Below are 21,889 nucleotides of genomic sequence, written 5' to 3'. Positions count from 1 at the left end.
GCTATGTTAAAGTCAAAACCTACACATCCACAGAGTCGTAACCCTCCACCACCCGACACGGCCAATCAGCAAAAAAAGTGTCACGTTGACAAAAGACAAATAATTCACTACTTTAGCCCACCGGTGTGTTGAAGAGCGAATCCACAACATTTACAGTTTGAGTACTCAAAGAGCGAATCCACAACATTTACAGTTTGAGTACTCAAACTGTAAATGTTGTGGATTCGCTCTTCAACACACCGGTGGGCTAAAGTAGTGAATTATTTGTATTTTGTCAACGTGACACTTTTTTTGCTGATTGGCCGTGTCGGGTGGTGGAGGGTTACGACACATTTATAAATAAACGCGATCTAACCCAAAAACCTTTATTATGAATAATATTGGTCGCGAAAGCCTACGTGTTAAACTGACATCCACAGAGGCAACTAGTAATTTAGCATTGAAATAGCTAAGGGATTAGCTTGTGACTGGTCACAGAAATAGATGTTAAAGTAAAGGCCTACACATCCACAGAGCTTCAATGAACACTGTTAAGATTCGTAGCGACTTTAAGCTGGTTGGGAGAAGTGAGGCCCTTGACAAAAGGGGGTTTGCATATCAAATAGCTGAGTGATTAGCTTGTGACTGGTAACGGAAATGGCTATGTTAAAGTCAAAACCTACACATCCACAGAGGCAACTAGTAATTTAGCATTGAAATAGCTAAGGGATTAGCTTGTGACTGGTCACAGAAATAGATGTTAAAGTAAAGGCCTACACATCCACAGAGGCACCTCGTACATGGACGCCAAAGGGGGCTGCAACAACTCAACTGTCATACAGTAAACCAATGTGAAAAACCTAATTCTAAATTACATCAATATAATAAATGTACTCAATATATTCTTCAATAAGCTGAACTATTAACATTAACTGGGTATACACTACACTATATAATGAATACCATATAGTAAACCAATAAAAATTAAAATATAAACTACCTCAATGTTATATCACAATGTTACATGGTGAAAAACGGGTGCATTCTTACCTTCCACTTCAGCACACGGACAGCTACGAGCCCCGTTCAGACGGACGAGTCCATCCATGGTTGGAGCGGAGGAGGAAGGAGGGGAGAAACAGCTGCGAGGCGCTGTTATACTCCATGTTATAAACCATACCATTAACCGTGGTGTGAGAGGTATTAAGAGTCAGTGCCAGCGAAAGAGCTGCGGTCTGAAGGTCATCGTAAAATACAATTAAGAACCGAAATGGTTTAAAACATCTTTCCAATGGTTACTAAACCAGAATCCATCTTCTCGGTTGAAATTGTCTCTGTGCTTGTATATGTGAATGGCCTCATGAACGAATCTCTCATGGTAGCCGGTTGGTTTGCAAAGAACCTCTGTCTTGGAGAAGTCAATGTCATTGACTTCTCCAAGACAAAGGTAATACATTTTAAAACACTTTTAAAAAAACAAGCGTTCATGAAATGTACTAGTAATGGCTCCGAAGAATTCCACAACGTAAGGGACCGTGGCCAATTACAGCCAACGTCAGTTGAGCGTGGACAATTAGACCCAAGCCAAAACATAACATATAACAAAGAATGTTCCAAAATATTTATTTGTAATGATATAATACAGTATTGTCATCAGTATGACGTAAGTATTCCAAGTTTGTAGTCGATACCACATTAGGAAGTGGGTAAAAATTGAGTTACAAGATTTGAGGATACAACAGAAAGCGTGTAAAATACGTAAAAACCTGACATCAATACCGTTGTTTGTATGCTCTGCGAACCGCGCAATGTAATACAAACTCAGCGGGGCCGTGGCGCTGATCAGCTGGCCGTCTGTTTTGTTGTACAGTACTCCATGGTGCATATTAACGTTGCCCTTAGTCATGGACCCAAGCATGCAGCGAGTGGTGAGAGTGAGTTGTCTGTGGCCCGGAGGAAGGGGGCGTGGCTGGGCTGAACCCCTCCTCCTTCTAACCAGCCCTCCTCCCCCATCATCTCATTGTCATCGTCATTGTAGTTAATACTTTTAATTATAATCATCGTTAATATTAAAGGTATGTAAAGTTAATGTCATGTTTATTTACGTTGTATCATGTTACTGTGTAATGTACCATACACAGTAGCATGGTTTAGTAACTAAACAGACAACTTAGTTCAGCTGTGGCGAGTCTGACCTCGGCTGTGCTTACCCTAACCCCCTATAACCCACAGGCCCCCTGTAACTTTACCAACCCCGAGGGTTTTTAAGGAACCTGAACCCACGCGGTTGGCCAGGGAGCTACTCTACATACAGTGACGGAAAAAAAGTATTTGATCTCCTGCTGATTTTGTACGTTTGCCCACTGACAAAGAAATGATCAGTCCATAATTTTAATGGTAGGTTTATTTGAACAGTGAGAGACAGAATGACGACAACAAAATCCAGAAAAACGCATGTCAAAAATGTTATAAATTGATTTGCATTTTAATGAGGGAAATAAGTATTTGACCTCCTCTCAATCAGAAAGATTTCTGGCTCCCAGGTGTCTTTTATACAGGTAACGAGCTGAGATTAGGAGCACACTCTTAAAGGGAGTGCTCCTAATCTCAGCTTGTTACCTGTATAAAAGACACCTGTCCACAGAAGCAATCAATCAATCAGATTCCAAACTCTCCACCATGGCCAAGACCAAAGAGCTCTCCAAGGATATCAGGGACAAGATTGTAGACCTACACAAGGCTGGAATGGGCTACAAGACCATTGCCAAGCAGCTTGGTGAGAAGGTGACAACAGTTGGTGCGATTATTCGCAAATGGAAGAAACACAAAAGAACTGTCAATCTCCCTCGGCCTGGGGCTTCATGCAAGATCTCACCTCGTGGAGTTGCAATGATCATGAGAACGATGAGGAATCAGCCCAGAACGACACAGGAGGATCTTGTCAATGATTTTAAGGCAGCTGGGACCATAGTCACCAAGAAAACAATTGGTAACACACTACGCCGTGAATGATTGAAATCCTGCAGCGCCCGCAAGGTCTCCCTGCTCAAGAAAGCACATATACATGCCCGTCTGAAGTTTACCAAAGAACATCTCAATGATTCAGAGGACAACTGGGTGAAAGTGTTGTGGTCAGATGAGACCAAAATGGAGCTTTTTGGCATCTACTCAACTCGCCGTGTTTGGAGGAGGAGGAGGAATGCTGCCTATGTCCCCAAGAACACCATCCCCACCGTCAAACATGGAGGTGGAAACATTGTGCTTTGGGGGTGTTTTTCTGCTAAGGGGACAGGACAACTTCACTGCATCAAAGGGACGATGGACGGGGCCATGTACCGTCAAATCTTGGGTGAGAACCTCCTTCCCTCAGCCAGGGCATTGAAAATGGGTCGTGGATGGGTATTCCAGCATGACAATGACCCAAAACACACGGCCAAGGCAACAAAGGAGTGGCTCAAGAAGAAGCACATTAAGGCCCTGGAATGGCCTAGCCAGTCTCCAGACATTAATCCCATAGAAAATCTGTGGAGGGAGCTGAAGGTTCGAGTTGCAAAACGTCAGCCTCGAAACCTTAATGACTTGGAGAAGATCTGCAAAGAGGAGTGGGACAAAATCCCTCCTGAGATGTGTGCAAACCTGGTGGCCAACTACAAGAAACGTCTGACCTCTGTGATTGCCAACAAGGGTTTTGCCACCAAGTACTAAGTCATGTTTTGCAGAGGGGTCAAATACTTATTTCCCTCATTAAAATGCAAATAAATTTATAACATTTTTGACATGCGTTTTTCTGGATTTTGTTGTTATTCTGTCTCTCACTGTTCAAATAAACCTACCATTAAAATTATAGACTGATCATTTCTTTGTCAGTGGGCAAACTTCCAAAATCAGAAGGGGATCAAATACTTTTTTTCCCTCACTGTACATACAGAGGTCGCATGGGCGACCAATCTGATAGGAGCCTCTCATCTCTAATGACGAGAGTCTGAGTACGGCAACGGCCATATTGAGAGACTTTCACCCAGCACGGCCATTGCAGGGTACAGCTCTCGATCAAATTTTCCGTGAAATCGATGCAGCAGCGACATGGAGTCGGCGCTGTAGAATGACAAGACGCCCGCCTCCCAGTCCAGGTGAACCCCGACTCTTTTGGGAGCATCTCGCACCGGCAGTTTTATTTCCGTCTCGTTATGTACCGCCTTGTAGGCGTTGCCCCATTTCCTTAGGCTCCACGAAACTTCATTGCACCCAATTTTACAGGCTTTGGCATCACCTTTCCGTGGTATCGCGTCATACGTGACACCAATGATGAATTTCTCACAACCTCTCACGTCCACCTCCCAGTAGTGGCGACCCGATGAGAATTTCTCAGAGCAAATGACCACTTGGTAGTGGTCGAATCTGTCTGAGTTGTCAGGGTAATGTTGGGTGTGTGTGGAGGTCCTGACGGTTTTCAAGTCGGCAGAAATCTGGAGGTTCCAATGTGCCGTGTTTGGGTTCAGAGTCGGCGAGCAAGTGCCTGTAAACAATAATAATGCAAATATTGTGTTAAGCGAACATTGTTTACTTTTGAAAAATATGCTTTTCAATTGGCAATATATCAGTAAAAAGTATAAGTGGATTCATCTTCATCTGGAATCCATCTATACGGGGAATACGTGTTACCTGCTTCATACTTATTGTTTGGTGTTGATGCAACTCGCTGCTCCCGTGTCCCTACTAGACCTGTCAAAAAGCGCTTCACAGCTCATCGGATTCCTCATCCAGGATAAGGTTTCTTATACTCGTGGGTTTTTTCCATGTTTACTGCCACAATGCATGAACGCATTTTCGCTTAATGCGGCGCTTTTTATCAACGCATCTACCACGCTAAACGATGACTTATTGCACTGCATTACGGGTTCACATCTCATACGGATATCTTTATCGTCCATCAGCATTAGAGTTGAGTGACAAAGATGATGCATTCATACACTCAGCAATGCACGTTGTGTGGCGTGTACAGCATATCACATACTCGACTCTCTCCGCATTTTCAGGAATGCTTCTTGCTTTTTACGATGTTGATGCAGAATCCCTTTGAGTTGCGGGCTCTCTTCCTGCTTGCGATCGAGACGTCGTATGATGAAGTCAGCTCGTGCTGACGCACGGGGTAACGAATAGACTTCTGAGAGCTCGGATTGCGTGATGAGACCCTGGACGAGCAACTCGTGATGTAGCATTGCAGGGCTCCTACCGATCAACTCTCGTGCCACCGAAGGTTCCTCCATCCTCGTTCTGAGCAATGCATCTTTCCTCTCACCCTTCTCTTCATCGGTGTTGTTTGTGCGATGAACTCCACTGTTTGCAAAGTGATCACAAATCTGAATGTCTTCTCTGCTCTCATCCACAGTCAGGTTCTTGAATGTTTGAGCTGTTAAAATATTTGTAAGAATTAACAAAACAAATTTGAGTTCTAAAATTGCAATGAATGCCTTCGTCACGATTTTTCTTATCATCATACGTTATTTGTAAGTCATCGCTGGGAGGTCACCCCAGGCCACGACCATTTATTAGGATCTTGCGCTGACAATCAATTTCACTCTAACAATATATTTCTGCACATTAACTGATATCACTCAATCTCCGTCTCTGTCACCAAGAGCCATCACTGCTTTTATCAATGTGTCCACAACCACTCTTTGCTTTATACATTCTCTATATATCTCCCAGTATAATATAGAACAACCACCTTCTCTATTCCATTATGTACTTTTTGGACTTTTGCTTCATTTCAGTTTTCATAATTCGGCATCTGTGCTCACGATTTTTAGACTTAATTTGAAAAAGAAGAAAATCCGAAAATAAAGCCTGGATACGAAATTTCAGACAATTGGATGTTGTTGTTGTAGTTGTTTGTTTGTTTCAGAATGAGACAATCTGCCTTCTTCGCAGTGTTACGGACACTGCCGCAGTGTTTCAGGAACCACCACTGTGTGTGCGTTCTGCAGAAACACAGAGCTCGGAGATACCCTCGCTCCCAGCTTCACGCACTACTGCTATTACCTTGCGTCTAGACTCACTCGCCTTCACTACTCCTGCCACACACAGACATAGCAGGTGAAGTTGGGCCAAATAACCTCCACGACTGACCCATAGGAAGTGGGTGGTCACTCACCCAGCAGTGGATTGACAAAGGGGATGTTCACGTGCTCTACTGCTGTGGCTACATCGCCTGCATGCACACTCGGTGGCGACGATTCTGAACCGTGTTATCCTGGGTATGAATACACTCCAAGTCAGTGTCAAGGATTCCCTATGCGTGACACGCCCTTGTACTCACCTTCATAAATCGTGACTGAGCCCGACTTCACCTGCATAGCCGGACAGAGCGGCCCACTTGGAATGTCGTTGAATGAGTGCAACAGCTCCATGGTGTTGGCGTTGTAAAACGAAAGTTTTCCTGCGTTAAAGTCCAAGTGAACGCCGACTCTCTGTAAATGTTTAATCTCTGGATAAGGTATAGATTGGTCGCCATGTCTTGCAGAGTAATTTGAATTCCATTGAATGAACGCCCAAGACTGCTCATTCCAGCCCAGCCTGCCAGACTTTTCGTGACGATTCCGAGGAATCGACTCACGTGCGACGCCTATAGAACAGTTTCTAGAGGCTCTCACGTCCACTTCCCAGTAGTGGTCACCCGACGAGAAGGTCTCGAAGCAGAGGACTATTGGCCACCAGTCAAACCTCTCTGCATGATCAGAGTAAGGCTGCTCTTCCTGGTTCCACGTCACTGTGCTGAGATCAGCAGAAATTTGAAGCTGTTGATGTGCCGAGTTGGGGTTCAGAGTGGGCGAGCACACATCTACAAGATAAGCAAATCATCGTGTAAATCTTTACAATCACAACTCAGTTTTTTGCTCGTTATCGTCAGCCATGATTAAGTTGTCGCCATGAGAGGCAAAGCTGCACCTGAACAATTCTTCCCCATGCCACCGCTGGTGGAATGATCTCGACAAGAAGCAGCTTCAGAGCCCCACCTCGAGGGTATTTTGACCCTCCCTTCCAAGCTGGTTACATTTGCCGCAGTGGCTAGGAGATATTAACTACCTCGCCTGGTATGCATGAGGTCATGCGTTCAATCTCAACCCTGACTCCTATTTTATATGTAGAGTCTGTGTGTGTCTCTCTCCCCGTGGATTTTTCTCCACATTCAGAATCAATATTACACGTTTAGAGTATTAGGCTGCTTTAAATGTCAACATGATGATGATGATATCAGCTACCTGGTTGATCTATCATTTGCGATGGCCAGCTCGCTTCTGAAAAAGAGTGGTTACATAGCAGGGCAGAGGGGCCTTACCTGGTAAAATTAAATAGTTTCGTTTAAAAAAAATAGTTTTAGTTTAGTTTACTCCACTACCGGTGACCACTCATTGTGCTGTAGCCAGGGATATTGCCTCGTCGTGTACCAAACCTTTACACCACGGCAGTATTGGAGCACGTGGTGCTGTGCTGTGTTGCTTGAACATTGATTATCGAGGCTCCCCGGAATGCAAGCAGACAATTGAGGAATACTAAGCCAACTTTTTAAGAAATGCATTCAAACTATTGCATTGCCCAAAGCTACACCGAACTGCTGATGTATGTTAATATACGCATGGAGCTACTGCCGGTGATTATATCAGCTCGCGAGCGAGTGCTAAGTGGATTGTTGCATAGCAGGGTCGTGGGGGGTATTGGAGGCTTGGGGAGACCTTCATCCAACAGTGGATTGACCTTGGCTGATGATGATTTAAAGGGGATGAGTATGACATGTATCCACTGTCCACTGAGATCGGCCTAAATTAGTCGCAACTTTTTTTGGCCACTCCACCACTGCCCCACCTGTGAAGGATTTCCCACTTGAGACGCTGGGACTGAGGACCTGCGATGCTGAGACTTAGTGAACCCATTTCTCTGTTGTGATCACCTTTTTCGTCGTTGTTGTTTGTGTCTCTTTAGTTTTGGTGACATTTATGTATTTGATTATTATTTAACTTTCTGTGGATGTTCATATGCTCGGTAATTGCTATATATAATAGGATTTCGATTTAAAGCTTTCGTGACTACAATGATTAATCTTCTTTGGTTCTTTCGGTAAAGTCACATAGAATGAGAATAAAATAATAAATTGATAAAATAAAATAACACAATAATATTCTCACGACGTTTCGGCCACAACACAAGCGGCCTTCATCAGGTGAAGGGACGAGACTGTCTGGTAGGACAGCGCTGTCCTCCAGACCAAAACGTCGTGAGAATATTATTGTGTTATTTTATTTTATCAATTTATTATTTTATTCTCATTCTACGTGACTTTACCGAAAGAACCAAAGAAGATAATAGGATTTGTACAGTGCTGTGGGATATAATTAGCATGAATATCGCGATATTAAATACAATTATTAATGTAAAGTGCCCCGGTCTGAAACAATAAAAAAGTCTACGTTTAATGGATTGCAATGCTGACGAGAGTGTAAAGTGTACGCACGGCTCGTCTTCAGCATGTCCAGGAAATGCCGTTCCCTGCTCCGCTGTTGTTCGAGTGTCTCCAGCAGCTCTCGGCATTTGCCTTCCCCTCGTATCATGACGGGCAACAGGATTGAGTCCACACGCATGGCGGCGGCGGGAATTGTAAACGCCTTCCAGTACTCCTCTTCTGTAACCACATTCCTCCTCTTCAGCTCGTGGAGGAAAAGGGAGGGAGTTTTGCCGATCCACTCTCGCAACTCTGGCAACTCCCTCTTGATGTCCTTCCAGTTGCCCTCTTGATCTTCCGTGATCATTTGACCGATGAAATCCTCTGCGCTTTGCTAGAGTAAAGGCACGGCAAGTGAGTGAGCAACAATCGCCAGATCATCATCACGCACAACACGGCTGACCAATAGGGAGCCATCCCTCGATCGCACCCGAGCATCGATCAACATCCCATTTTACATTTACCAGATGGGCATTCCTCCTGTACAGCATTGGAATGCCCAGGGAAGGAAAACCTCTCCACTCTCTCCACAATTGATCTCCCCATAGAATGCTAGTTACTTCCTCCCCGTGCCCCCCCCCCCCCCCCATATATCTACATATATGTAAAAGTCAAAAGTTGCGTGTGGGTTTGTGGGGGGGGTTTGTGTGTGGTCACGCGCTTGGCTCTCCAACGGTGGGGATTACGTAGAAAATAAAATAGCTAGGTACTACGCTGTAAGCCCCGCGGTGAGAAAGCTCTATTCCTTTTTCACATCCGTCAACTTTAAATTTGTTTAATTAGCGATTTAGTGCGATTTTTGTGCGATTCCCTTTCATTTATTAATTTATGTCGCGTGCACGACCATACCAACTCACGCGCATTTGGTGGGGGGACGGCCCACGCCAAGTCGCACGACTTCGGTGGGAGTGAGGGGGACATTTTCTTTCGTGTTAAAAATCCTATAAAAATACACTAAATGCTCAGGTAAATTCTTCACTGTCTCATGTCCCCCCCCCCACCCTGATGCGTGCAGTTATTACTACTATACAGTTGCTAGATGCTACCACTATAGGCCGTAGATATTACTGCAGAGCGGTCGGGAACATCGTGCCTGAGGGGGGGGGGGGGGAGTCAAGTGTAGCAGCCCAGCCTGCCAAGGTGCCACCTCGGCCGGCTGGACAATCTAGGCGAGGCCGGAGGCTCTTCATGGGACTAGGCCACGCCACTCTGTCAGGTGAGTACTTTGTGCTATCCAGTCGATAAATAAACACTGCTATAGAGTCAGTATACACTGCTGTAGTCATAGCAGGTACCACCACAGTCGGTATGCACTGCTGTAGTGATAGCAGGTACCACCACAGTCAGCATGCACTGCTGTAGTGATAGCAGGTATCACCGCAGTCAGTATGCACTGCTGTAATCATAGCAGGTACCACCACAGTCAGTATGCACTGCTGTAATCATAGCAGGTACCACCACAGTCAGTATGCACTGCTGTAATCATAGCAGGTATCACCGCAGTCAGTATGCACTGCTGTAATCATAGCAGGTACCACCACAGTCAGTATGCACTGCTGTAATCATAGCAGGTACCACCACAGTCAGTATGCACTGCTGTAATCATAGCAGGTACCACCACAGTCAGTATGCACTGCTGTAATCATAGCAGGTACCACCGCAGTCAGTATGCACTTCTGTAATCATAGCAGGTACCACCACAGTCAGTATGCACTGCTGTAATCATAGCAGGTACCACCACAGTCAGTATGCACTGCTGTAATCATAGCAGGTACCACCGCAGTCAGTATGCACTTCTGTAATCATAGCAGGTACCACCACAGTCAGTATGCACTGCTGTAATCATAGCAGGTACCACCACAGTCAGTATGCACTGCTGTAATCATAGCAGGTACCACCACAGTCAGTATGCACTGCTGTAATCATAGCAGGTACCACCACAGTCAGTATGCACTGCTGTAATCATAGCAGGTACCACCACAGTCAGTATGCACTGCTGTAATCATAGCAGGTACCACCACAGTCAATATGCACTGCTGTTAGATTTTTCAGAGTAGTTTTGAAATATTTTTAAGACCCCCGGCAATGCCGGGTACTTCCCGCTCGTATTTATATAAAAGCTACAACTCTACACCACCATCAGAAAACACCTTCAAGGGTGGACACCGAGAATTCCTTTCCCACACCTTCACAACACTTCAAGCACCTAAAGTCCCCCTCCTCCCCTCCCCCACCATCTTTCTGAACCCTCCCCCACCACCTTCCTCCAGAAAATCATGGACCCGTTGTGTCGGCGCTTACCACCATAACGAAAAACACAACAACAACAAGAGAGGAGGATAGTAACGTGGAATGACTTACCTTCATTGCATCATGACTGGAGACACTAGTGCACTGTGAATCATCTCCCAACAGCTGGAAGCATATGAAGAGGGGGGGGGGAAAGTTAAAGTTGACAACCAAAAAATAGAAACTTTTCTACTGCAATCAAGGCGCTTCATAATGAACATGCATTCCACATGTGGCAGTAACCTTGTCTTGCTCGTCGGCAATGTCACGTGAACATTGATTCAGATCACAGCCGGTCACCCGACTTCTCACTCGATTCGAATACTCAATTGCTGCCCCGGCCACCCGTATCAACACATCAACTTTCATCAATAACGTAAGAAAAGATACAGCCACGTCTCTCTATCTCGCTGTCCTCCTCCTCCTCCATTCTGGAGCCTTGTAACCCTCCTTGGCCTCCTCGCTCGCCTGCCTCGTCCACGCCCACCCCACACTTCCAGCCTGCCACCACGCCCCTACCGGAACTGTCTCCATGGCGACCCTGCCTCGTCTCAACTCCTACCCAGCCCCTCCACGATTTTTGGTCATTGCGCGTGACATATGTACATTGTTTTGAAGGATTCGGTTATTGTTCCAAACGTTTTGGTAAACGTTGATCTTACATTGCTGCTGTGCGTTGTAGCTATCACATGGCAGGCTGTTTTTTTTTAATTATCAGATTCGAGAACCACCGGTTAAACACACAAAGTGATCAGCTGCCACTTGCGTGGCATAGCTCCGCCATCACTGAACACACCGTGACGGGAAAGATGCTCGCGTGAAGATATTCCGAGTGCTTTGATCATAGACGAACATACAGCCGTACGTTTTGGCTCAACCTTTTTTTAAAAGGATATTCAGGGTATGAACAACGAAGGCCAATTGCCTTTTAAATGAAGACAATGATAATACATTCCACGTGTAATGAGTCCACCAGACGAAGGTTGAGACGGCACAGCTCCTCTTTGTTTTCCGCACGAGCTCACACCACGTGTGGACCACTCCACTCCAAATCCCGCCAGGAAGCCGCCCCCCGATCGCCCCGCCTCATCCGGTGACGTCACCGCTCCCCTCGTGGGCGTTCCCTCTCTCTCACGCCCCGCCCTCTCTTTCCCTTCGTCCGTGACGTCATCTTTAATAGGAACCTGGGATCCCGTGGGTGTTTTGACCCCCCGGATCACGTGAGTATTAACACGACACATGAAGTGGCGCATTTACTCCGTAGATCCCAATGCACCACCGTGTATGGAAAACAGGAAATATACAGAACGCGCAGGGAAGATGGCCAGAACTAGGTGGGTAAATCCTGATTCACCCAATCATCCACTCAGTCACCCACTCACTCACCCACTCACTCACCCACTCACTCACCCACTCACTCACCCACTCACTCAACCACTCAACCACTCACTCAACTGCACACCCACTAACTCACCCACTCACTCTCTCACCCACTCAACCACTCACTCACACAGTCACTCACTCAACCTCTCACCCACTCACTCAACCTCCCACTCACCCACTCACTAAACCACTCACTCAACCACTCACTCAACCACTCACTCACTCACCCACACACCCACTCACTTATCCACCCAATCAGCCACTCACCCACTCAGCCACTCACCCACCCACCCACTCACTCACCCACCCACGCACTCAACCACACACATACCCACTCACTAGGCCGATCACCCCAGGATCAGAGCCTTGATCTCGGAGTCCTTAGAGAGAAGGAAATCCGAAGATCTGAGGGACCTCGTTGGAGAGTCAACACGGACCGGTTGCTGCAGATTATAATAACGTGGTCTGCTGAGCTTCTCATTCAGCAGTGGCATCAATAACAGGAGTCTTTTTCGGTTAGGTCACATAGACATAGCGAGGTGGAATGACTTACGCGCTCTTCATCTGAATTCAAAAGTGTGGTCTCACTTGTAGAGCTTTCTATGTAAGAGAAAAAGATACATTATAAAGCATCGCTATATATGCTTGAGAATTATACATTACATCATATAGACCTGTCCTGATGGGCTTATGTTGATGGTGACGATGATTATAATATTATTCTCTTCTTCATATGGCTTAAAGCAAGGGGTCCCCAACCCCCGAGTCACGAACCGATAGCGGTCCGTGGCCTGTTAGGAACCGGGCCGCACAGCAGGAGGTGAGAGCAGCGAGTCCACGCGTGGCCCGCCCCCATTATCTTATTATGGACCACTTCCGTCCGCGCCTCTTCCCCGCACTGAGCGCTTGTCTCAGTCACGTGGTGTTGGTGAGCCCCACGAGCTCTAACCCCTAGTAGCCACAATGAGTAAACAATAAACGCCGCTGGGGAGCTTCTGTAAAAAGGGGGAAAGACCAAATGATGAACCCCCCCCACCCCCCCCCCCCCCCGGTCCGTGAAAAAATTGTCTTCCACGAAACCGGTCCCTGGAAACAAAAAAGTTTGGGGACCGCTGGCTTAAAGGGCTAATTTGAAATGTAAAATCACACCCACTCAAGGATGTTCACTAGTCTGGAACATCGGCCGACGATGCTGATTCAAATAATTACCAGCAAAACGTGACGGTACTTAAATTGTAAATGTTGTGGATTTACTCTCCAACACACTGGTGGGCTGAAGTAGTATACTACACTATACACTACACTATACGCTACATTATACACTACACTATACACTACACTCTACACTACGCACTACTACACTACACACTACTACACTATACACTACTACACTATACACTACTACTTTATACACTACTACACTATACACTACTATATGCTACACTACTATACATTATACTAATATACACTACACTATACACTACACTGTACACTACTATACACTACACTATACACTACACTATACACTACACTATACAATACACTACACTACATTATACACTACACTATACACTACACTACTATACACTGCACTATACACTACTATATGCTACACTACTATACATTATACTAATATACACGACACTACACAGCGATGATGATGAGAGACATGCAAACTCCAAATATACAGCAGCAGGCATCGTCAGGGTCTGGCATCAAACCAACGTCCTCCTGCGTACCAGGCGAGGGAGTCAACATCCTCCTAGCCACCGTGACTTACCCCAGGGGAAGCGTTTGCGGTGGATTCTGTAGAGAAGGATGCCCACGGTCACCACAAGTAGAATGGTGATCACGGCAACACCGATTAGAGCACTGATGAGAGCTCCAGCAACGTCTGAGGATCGTACACGTATAGTAGAGTAGTGTATAGTGTAGTGTATAGTAGAGTATAGTGTAGTGTATAGTAGTGTATAGTGAAGTGTGTGTCGTGTATAGTAGAGTAGTGTATAGTGTAGTGTATAGTAGAGTATAGTGTAGTGTATAGTAGTGTATAGTGTAGTGTATAGTAGTGTATAGTGTAGTGTATAGTAGTGTATAGTGAAGTGTGTGTCGTGTATAGTAGAGTAGTGTATAGTGTAGTGTATAGTAGAGTATAGTGTAGTGTATAGTAGTGTATAGTGTAGTGTATAGTAGTGTATAGTGTAGTGTATAATGTAGTGTATAGTGTAGTGTATAGTAGTGTATAGTGTAGTGTATAGTAGTGTATAGTGAAGTGTGTGTCGTGTATAGTGTAGTGTATAGTGTAGTGTATAGTAGAGTATAGTGTAGTGTATAGTGTAGTGTGTGTGCAGTGTATAGTGTAGTGTATAATGTAGTGTATAGTGTAGTGTATAGTAGTGTATAGTGTAGTGTATAGTAGTGTATAGTGAAGTGTGTGTCGTGTATAGTAGAGTAGTGTATAGTGTAGTGTATAGTAGAGTATAGTGTAGTGTATAGTAGTGTATAGTGTAGTGTGTGTGCAGTGTATAGTGTAGTGTATAATGTTGTGTATAGTGTAGTGTATAGTAGTGTATAGTGTAGTGTATAGTAGTGTATAGTGAAGTGTGTGTCGTGTATAGTGTAGTGTATAGTAGAGTATAGTGTAGTGTATAGTAGTGTATAGTGTAGTGTGTGTGCAGTGTATAGTGTAGTGTATAATGTAGTGTATAGTGTAGTGTATAGTAGTGTATAGTGTAGTGTGTAGTAGTGTATAGTGAAGTGTGTGTCGTGTATAGTGTAGTGTATAGTGTAGTGTATAGTAGAGTATAGTGTAGTGTATAGTGTAGTGTGTGTGCAGTGTATAGTGTAGTGTATAATGTAGTGTATAGTGTAGTGTATAGTAGTGTGTAGTGTATAGTAGTGTATAGTGAAGTGTGTGTCGTGTATAGTAGTATAGTGTAGTGTATAGTAGAGTATAGTGTAGTGTATAGTAGTGTATAGTGTAGTGTGTGTGCAGTGTATAGTATAGTATAGTGTATAGTAGTGTATACTGAAGTGCGTGTAGTGTATAGTAGTGTATAGTGTAGTGTGTATAGTGTAGTTTATAGTAGTGTATAGTGTAGTGTGTATAGTGTAGTATGTGTAGTGTATAGTAGTGTGATTTGTTGTGTCTAGTTGTGTGGTGTGTAGTGGCTCGTAGTGTATTGTCTAGTAGTGTAGTGTAGTTGTACTGTAGAGTAGTTGTATCGTAGTGTAGTTGTATCGTGTAAAGTGTAGTGTAATAAATACATAGGATTTCACGAAACAAAGTACATTGTAACTTCACCTAAAAAAAAGTTATGGTCAACCCCAGGCTAAAAACCACCACTGGTGGAGTGAATTGTCACGGTGCAATTGCCATCAGTTCCTCTCTTGCGTAGCAACGAGGTCACAGGAGCCTTCAACCCCTGACGTGGCCCCAAGAGTGAACCTAGCCTGGCACAGGTGCTGTGCGGACGTCACCGCCACTTAGCGGTGAGCGACTGCTGTTGTTGTTTGTCCATCGCGAGAGATGGCAACGAATTGTGGGTAGGGGTATGGGTGGTTGGCCTTCACACTCAGCACTTGCAACATGAAGGTTATCTGTTGTGTCCTGCTCTAAAAACAACATACACAACCGAGGATCAACGCTACAATTTGCAGAATAGGTTAGACCCTTGACTTGAAGCTTTCGTGACTGCAGGAATTATTATTCTTTGGGTCTTTCGGTAAAGTGACGTATATAGGTTCAAAGAAAATAACAAAAAATAACAAAAAAACTACGACGTTTCGATCGCGACACAAGTGATCATCATTAGGTGGGAAGCTAAGCGACATGTCTCGGACCGTGTTCGTGAGCATAAGGCAGATTGGAAACACGGGAGGACCAGCACTTCAGCCATGGCGGATCATTGTTTTCATGCGGTTGGCTAACACGAAATTAACTTCTCTAAGACGGAGGTACTTTGCAAGCCCACTGGCTATCTACAAAGATTCGTTAATGAAGCCATCCATATTTTACAGACAGACACAATTTCAACCGAGAGGATGGGTACACACTCAGCAATCATTGGAAGGACGTCGTCAACCAGTTTAAGTCATAACTGGCTGTGATATTTACATCTTGTCACCTTCCGATGTTCGTTTTATTTTACTAAAGATGGGACGAGCAATTCGAGTTCCTGCCGTGTCTTCCCTGCGTTGGGCGCACCACAAGTTGTATTCTTGGTTCTTTGGGTAAAGTCACCACCACGTAGAAGGGAAACAATAAAATAATTTAAAAAAATATGAAACAATAACATTCTCACGACGTTTCGACAGCAGCACAAGAAGCAATCATCATCAGGTGTGAAAACCACAGCAAGAAATGTTTAAAAAATTGGCTTTTTTAACGTTAGCACCACGGAGAGCGATTTGGCAGCCATTCAGATGGACGAGTCCATCTATGTTCGGAAAAGAGGAGGGGGGAGACGAAAAATAATGGATGCGGTCGGAAAGCCACCGTAAGCGTGAACAATCAATTAAGACACGAAATGGTTTATCAACTCCTTCCAATGATTGATAAGCCAGAATCCATCTTTATTGTTTCCCTTCTACGTGGTGACTTTGCCAAAAGAACCAAGAATATGAATACCTGCAGTCACAAAAGCTTTAAATCAAAATTGTACCACAAGTTGTTTATTTTCTCCATGCGTCTCCCCTTTTTCTTGTTTCTTTGATTTCACATTAACTTCAACATCTCCGCTTGTCCTGATACCAGGGCGCTTGTGACACGCCCACTTTGTACTGACCCCAGGACGCTTGTGCCCCGCCCACTTTGTCCTGATACCAGGGCGCTTGTGCCCCACCCACTTTGTCCTGATACCAGGGCGCTTGTGCCCCGCCCACTTTGTCCTGATACCAGGGCGCTTGTGCCCCGCCCACTTTGTGCTGACCCCAGGACGCTTGTGCCCCGCCCACTTTGTCCTGATACCAGGGCGCTTGTGCCCCGCCCACTTTGTCCTGATACCAGGGCACTTGTGCCCCGCCCACTTTGTGCTGATACCAGGGCGCTTGTGCCCCGCCCACTTTGTCCTGATACCAGGGCGCTTGTGCCCCGCCCACTTTGTCCTGCTACCAGGGCGCTTGTGCCCCGCCCACTTTGTGCTGATACCAGGGCGCTTGTGCCCCGCCCACTTTGTCCTGATACCAGGGCGCGTGTGCCCCGCCCACTTTGTGCTGATACCAGGACGCTTGTGCCCCGCCCACTTTGTGCTGATACCAGGACGCTTGTGCCCCGCCCATTTTAAACCTTTTAAACAGCTTCCCTTTAGTGGCGCCCCTCCTTTTTCCACCTGATGACGGTCGCTTGTTTTGCGATCGAAACGTCGTAGTTTTTGTTTATTTTTTATTAGTTTTGAACCTACCGAAAAACCATTGCAATGCTACACTATACACTACACTACTATACACTACACTACTATACACTACACTATACACTACACTACTATCCACTCCCTATATGCTACACTACTATACAGTACACCTCTATACACTACTAAACACTACACTACTATAGACTACACTATATACTACACTACTGTACACTACACTATACACTACACTATACACTACTATACACTACACCTCTATAAACTACACCGACCCCTCAGCGTCGATTGTGAGCGCGTTAGAGCCGCGTGGGTGTGGCGAGCGGTCGTCCGAACCTGGGGCTCCCTTCGCGTCCGTGCAGGGGTCCGATGGGGCAGCCCTCTGGAAGCCGTCTTTACAGCGACAGCGAGTGTCCTGCCTGGTGGTGCATGGCCTCTCAGTGTCTTCGGCTGCAGAACAACACCACCCCCATCACCACCACCGCCGCCATACGTAGGTAGTACATTGGCGAGTGTGATCGCACGCAGCGCAACCGCTCGCGTGCGCGGCCGTACGGAACGAAGGCGGCAGGGTTGGGATCGAACCCACGACCTCCCGCGTACCAGGCAAAGTAGTTAACATCTCCCTAGCCACCGTGGTGCCCACAGTGGCGAGATTTGAATTCGTATCGCGAGCGGTGCATGAATCACGCAAACTCCTTGATTCCCCGAATCCACAAAACAACCACCCTCCCCTCTTACAAGTCACGTTGCAAACGGTGCACTTCTTGCACTCGTTGGAGCTGTTCGGTTCGTCCGTGTAGCCTTCTCCCGCGCGGCAAACCGTGCAAAACGTGCCGCTTGGGTTGGAATCGCAATCCATCACCTTCCTGCTACCTGCAAGGCCGCAGCAGGGGTGGTGGGTGGGTGGGGGGAGGGAAACAGACGCACCGACTGAACGAGAATACAAATCAAAAGGTTTTGGTGTTTGTTGCCCTTCCCCGCCTTGCTGTGTTCCAGACTCGCGAACATTTCCACTTTGGAACGGGTCTCAGGAACGATTTAGATTCGTAACCCGAGGACTGCCCGTTCACTACTGTACATTGTACACTACAGTGTAGACTACAGTTTTAGTTTGTAGTTTATATTCTTTGGTTCTTTCGGTAAAGTCATGTAGATAGGTTTAAAAAAAAATCACAAAAAACTACGACGTTTCGAACACAACACAAGCGATCGTCAGCTTTCAACCTATCTACGTGACTTTACCAAAATACCCAAAGAATATAAATTCCTGCACTCACGTCAGCTTTAATTCAAGATTTAGTTTGCAGTTTGTCGTCCCCTCTCCTAGCACTTCTGAATAGCTATGGTTGGCTACGCACGATGTGAAAGAAGTTCAACGTGCACAAATACGTACTACTACATAATGCACTATACACACTACACTCCTATACACTCCACTACTAGACACCACACGATAGAGTACTATACACTACTATACTATGCACTACACTACTATACACTACACTATTATACACTACTATACACTGTACTATAGAGTGCACTACACAATATATAGTACACTCCAGACTATACACCACACGCTATTGACTACACTACTACACACTACACTACTATACACCACAATATTAATTTCAAAAGCCATTTCTTTAGAGCTGCTGATCGTTGTTGTGTAGTTTGTTGTCCTTCCCCTGCACCTCCAATTACATAAATTGTTGAGTTTGTTGTGCCAAGAAGAATGGATACATGGAGTTGCAATTACGAAGCACCAGACCCCTTACCTGAACGGACAGTCAGTAAGTCCACCAAGGCCTCTGATTGGTCCAGGGAGGCCTCAAAGACGATTGGTCAGGAGGTGAGATTCAAAAGGGGATTGGAGGAGAGATTCAGAGGGGATTGGAGGAGAGACTCAAAGGGGATTGGAGGAGGAGGACGCGGATTGGCTGAAGGGAGTAGGGTTAGCGAAACTTCCACAAAGGGAGCTCAGAGGATCTAAACTGTAGTCTGTAGTCGTGCATAGTGTAGTGTATAGTAATATAATGTATAGTGGTATAGTAGTGTAGTATAGAAGTAGTGTAGTGTATAGTGCATTGTAGTGTATAGTAGAATAGTGTATAGTAATATAGTGTATTGTAGTGTATAGTGGTGTAGTGTATAGTAGTGCTGTGTATAGTAGTGTAGTGTATAGTAGTGTAGGGCATAATAGTGTATTGTAGTTGTTGCTGCAGGGTGACTGCCTCCAACTGCCCAGCAGCAGCATCCTTCATGAGCAGCTACCAACCACCACCACTACGCATCTCAAACTATTGTATTTATCCACTCATTTGAGTCTTTTCCTTCAACACTTTTTTATATTTCCCAATCCCGTGCTCAATTCAAGTAAAGTACGGTGCGAAAAAAGTTCAACATACACTGCCCATAGACCAACACCACCCATATAGATTCAACAATGCCCATAGACTAACACTGCCCATATAGATTCAACACTGCCCAAATACTACACTACCCATATAGATTCAACACTACCCATAGACTAACACTGCCCATATAGATTCAACACTGCCCAAAGACTAATACTACCCGTATAGATTCAACACTACCCATAGATTAACACTACCCATATAGATTCAACACTACCCATAGACTACACTACCCATATAGATTCAACACTACCCATAGACTACACTACCCATATAGATTCAACACTACCCATAGACTACACTACCCATATAGATTCAACACTGCCCATAGACTTACACTGCCCATATAGATTCAACACTGCCCATAGACTACACTACCCATATAGATTCAACACTGCCCATAGACTAACACTGCACATATAGATTCAACACTGCCCATAGACTAACACTACCCATATAGATTCAACACTGCCCATAGATTAACCCTACCCATATAGATTCAACACTGCCCATAGACTAACAGTACACATAGAGATTCAACACTGCCCATAGACTAACACTGCCCATATAGATTCAACACTGCCCATAGACTAACACTACCCATATAGATTCAACACTGCCCATAGATTAACCCTACCCATATAGATTCAACACTGCCCATAGACTAATAGTATCCATAGAGATTCAACACTGCCCATAGACTAACACTGCCCATATAGATTCAACACTGCCCATAGACTAACACTGCCCATATAGATTCAACACTGCCCATGGACTAACACTGCCCATATAGATTCAACACTGCCCATAGACTAACACTGCCCATAGAGATTCAACACTGCCCATAGATTCTAGATTTGAAACTTTCGTGACTGCAAGGATCCATACTCGTTGGTTCTATTCGGTAAAGTCACGTAGGTAAAAAATAAAACAACAAAAATCACGACGTCTCGGCCACAACACAAGTAGCCTTCTTCAGGTGAAGGAACAGAACTGTCGGGGCGACAGAGCTTCAATGAACGCTGCTAAGATTCGTAGCGTCTTTTAAGCTGGGTGAGAGAAGTGAGGCCGAAACGTCGTGATTTTTGTTGTTTTATTTTTTACCTACGTGACTTTACCGAATAGAACCAAAGAGTGTAACTGCCTATAGACTATCACTGCCCATAGAGATTCAACACTACCCATAGACTAACACTACCCATATAGATTCAACAATGCCCATAAACTAACACTACCCATATAGATTCAACACTGCTCAAAGACTCAAAACTGCACCTCCGATTAGCCACGTTTGGCTACAAGAAGTTCAACGTATCTACATTAAAACCTTTCGATGGTGGTATTTGAGTCAGGCCTTTCAGTCCATGCACATTACCTGCTTGGCAGAGCTCACAACAGAAGCCATGTGTTGACAAGTAGTGCGTTGTTTCGTTACATTCGCCTTGGAAAACCTGCGTGGAAAAAAACATTCAAGACGAGGACAATGTAACAACCAAAGTTGTTTATGTTACCAGGTGTAACGAGGCCCCACTGAGCTGTGAAGCTCTTTTTAAGACGTGACCCTCACCATCACAAATGATGATAGCAGCTCTACGAAGTGGCTGATGTCATCATCACTTAGGAATTCATATCAGCGAACAAAGACTCTGAACGCGTGGTGATGTTGATTCTAAATGTGGGAGAGAAAAACGGAGGACACCTGAAAAAAATCCTCGCGACCACGGGGAGAGAGACGCAGATTTCAAATATACAGCAGCAGGCGTCAGGGGCTGGGATCAAACCCACGACCTCCTCCATACCTGGCGAGGTAATTAACATCTCTTAGCTATCATGATGTCAGGGTCGGGATTGAACCCACGACCTCCTGCATACCCGGTGAGGTAGTCAACATCTCCTAGCCACCACAGGGACACCCCCAATGCTCAGCGTCCTCGCCCACCGTGAATTCGTCCACC

The 21,889-nt window shown here is 45.2% G+C and overlaps 1 protein-coding gene across 1 annotated transcript; it reads right to left on the bottom strand.

The window, feature by feature from the left end:
- Nucleotides 1-1,585: 1,585 nt before the first annotated feature.
- On the bottom strand, nucleotides 1,586-21,459 carry LOC116957002 (uncharacterized). Its single transcript, XM_032978910.2, has 10 exons — nucleotides 21,310-21,459; nucleotides 18,256-18,390; nucleotides 17,851-17,964; nucleotides 13,929-14,042; nucleotides 12,702-12,748; nucleotides 10,838-10,891; nucleotides 8,489-8,810; nucleotides 6,299-6,820; nucleotides 4,994-5,389; nucleotides 1,586-4,495 (listed from the first exon to the last, which is right to left on the bottom strand). Exons 1-10 carry the CDS (start codon nucleotides 21,401-21,403, stop codon nucleotides 3,948-3,950), a joined length of 2,346 nt encoding a protein of 781 aa, XP_032834801.2. The 5' UTR covers nucleotides 21,404-21,459; the 3' UTR covers nucleotides 1,586-3,947.
- Nucleotides 21,460-21,889: the final 430 nt, after the last annotated feature.

This window comes from Petromyzon marinus, chromosome 68 (genome assembly GCF_048934315.1).
Source record: "Petromyzon marinus isolate PM22_M1 ecotype Great Lakes invasive population chromosome 68, UKy_Petmar_22M1.pri1.0, whole genome shotgun sequence".
Taxonomy (NCBI): Eukaryota; Metazoa; Chordata; class Hyperoartia; order Petromyzontiformes; family Petromyzontidae; genus Petromyzon; species Petromyzon marinus.
The sequence above is the reverse complement of the archived record's forward strand: the minus strand, read 5'-3'. Positions and strand labels throughout refer to the sequence as shown.

Bases quoted from the DNA above. Each gene is read 5' to 3' on its own strand.
- LOC116957002 (XM_032978910.2), bottom strand. From the start codon at position 21,403: ATGTTTTTTTCCACGCAGGTTTTCCAAGGCGAATGTAACGAAACAACG. The intron at 18,391-21,309 runs GTAATGTGCATG...GCGGCCTTGCAG, and splicing joins TTGTGAGCTCTGCCAAGCAG to GTAGCAGGAAGGTGATGGAT. The intron at 17,965-18,255 runs GTAAGAGGGGAG...GTTGTTCTGCAG, and splicing joins CACCGTTTGCAACGTGACTT to CCGAAGACACTGAGAGGCCA.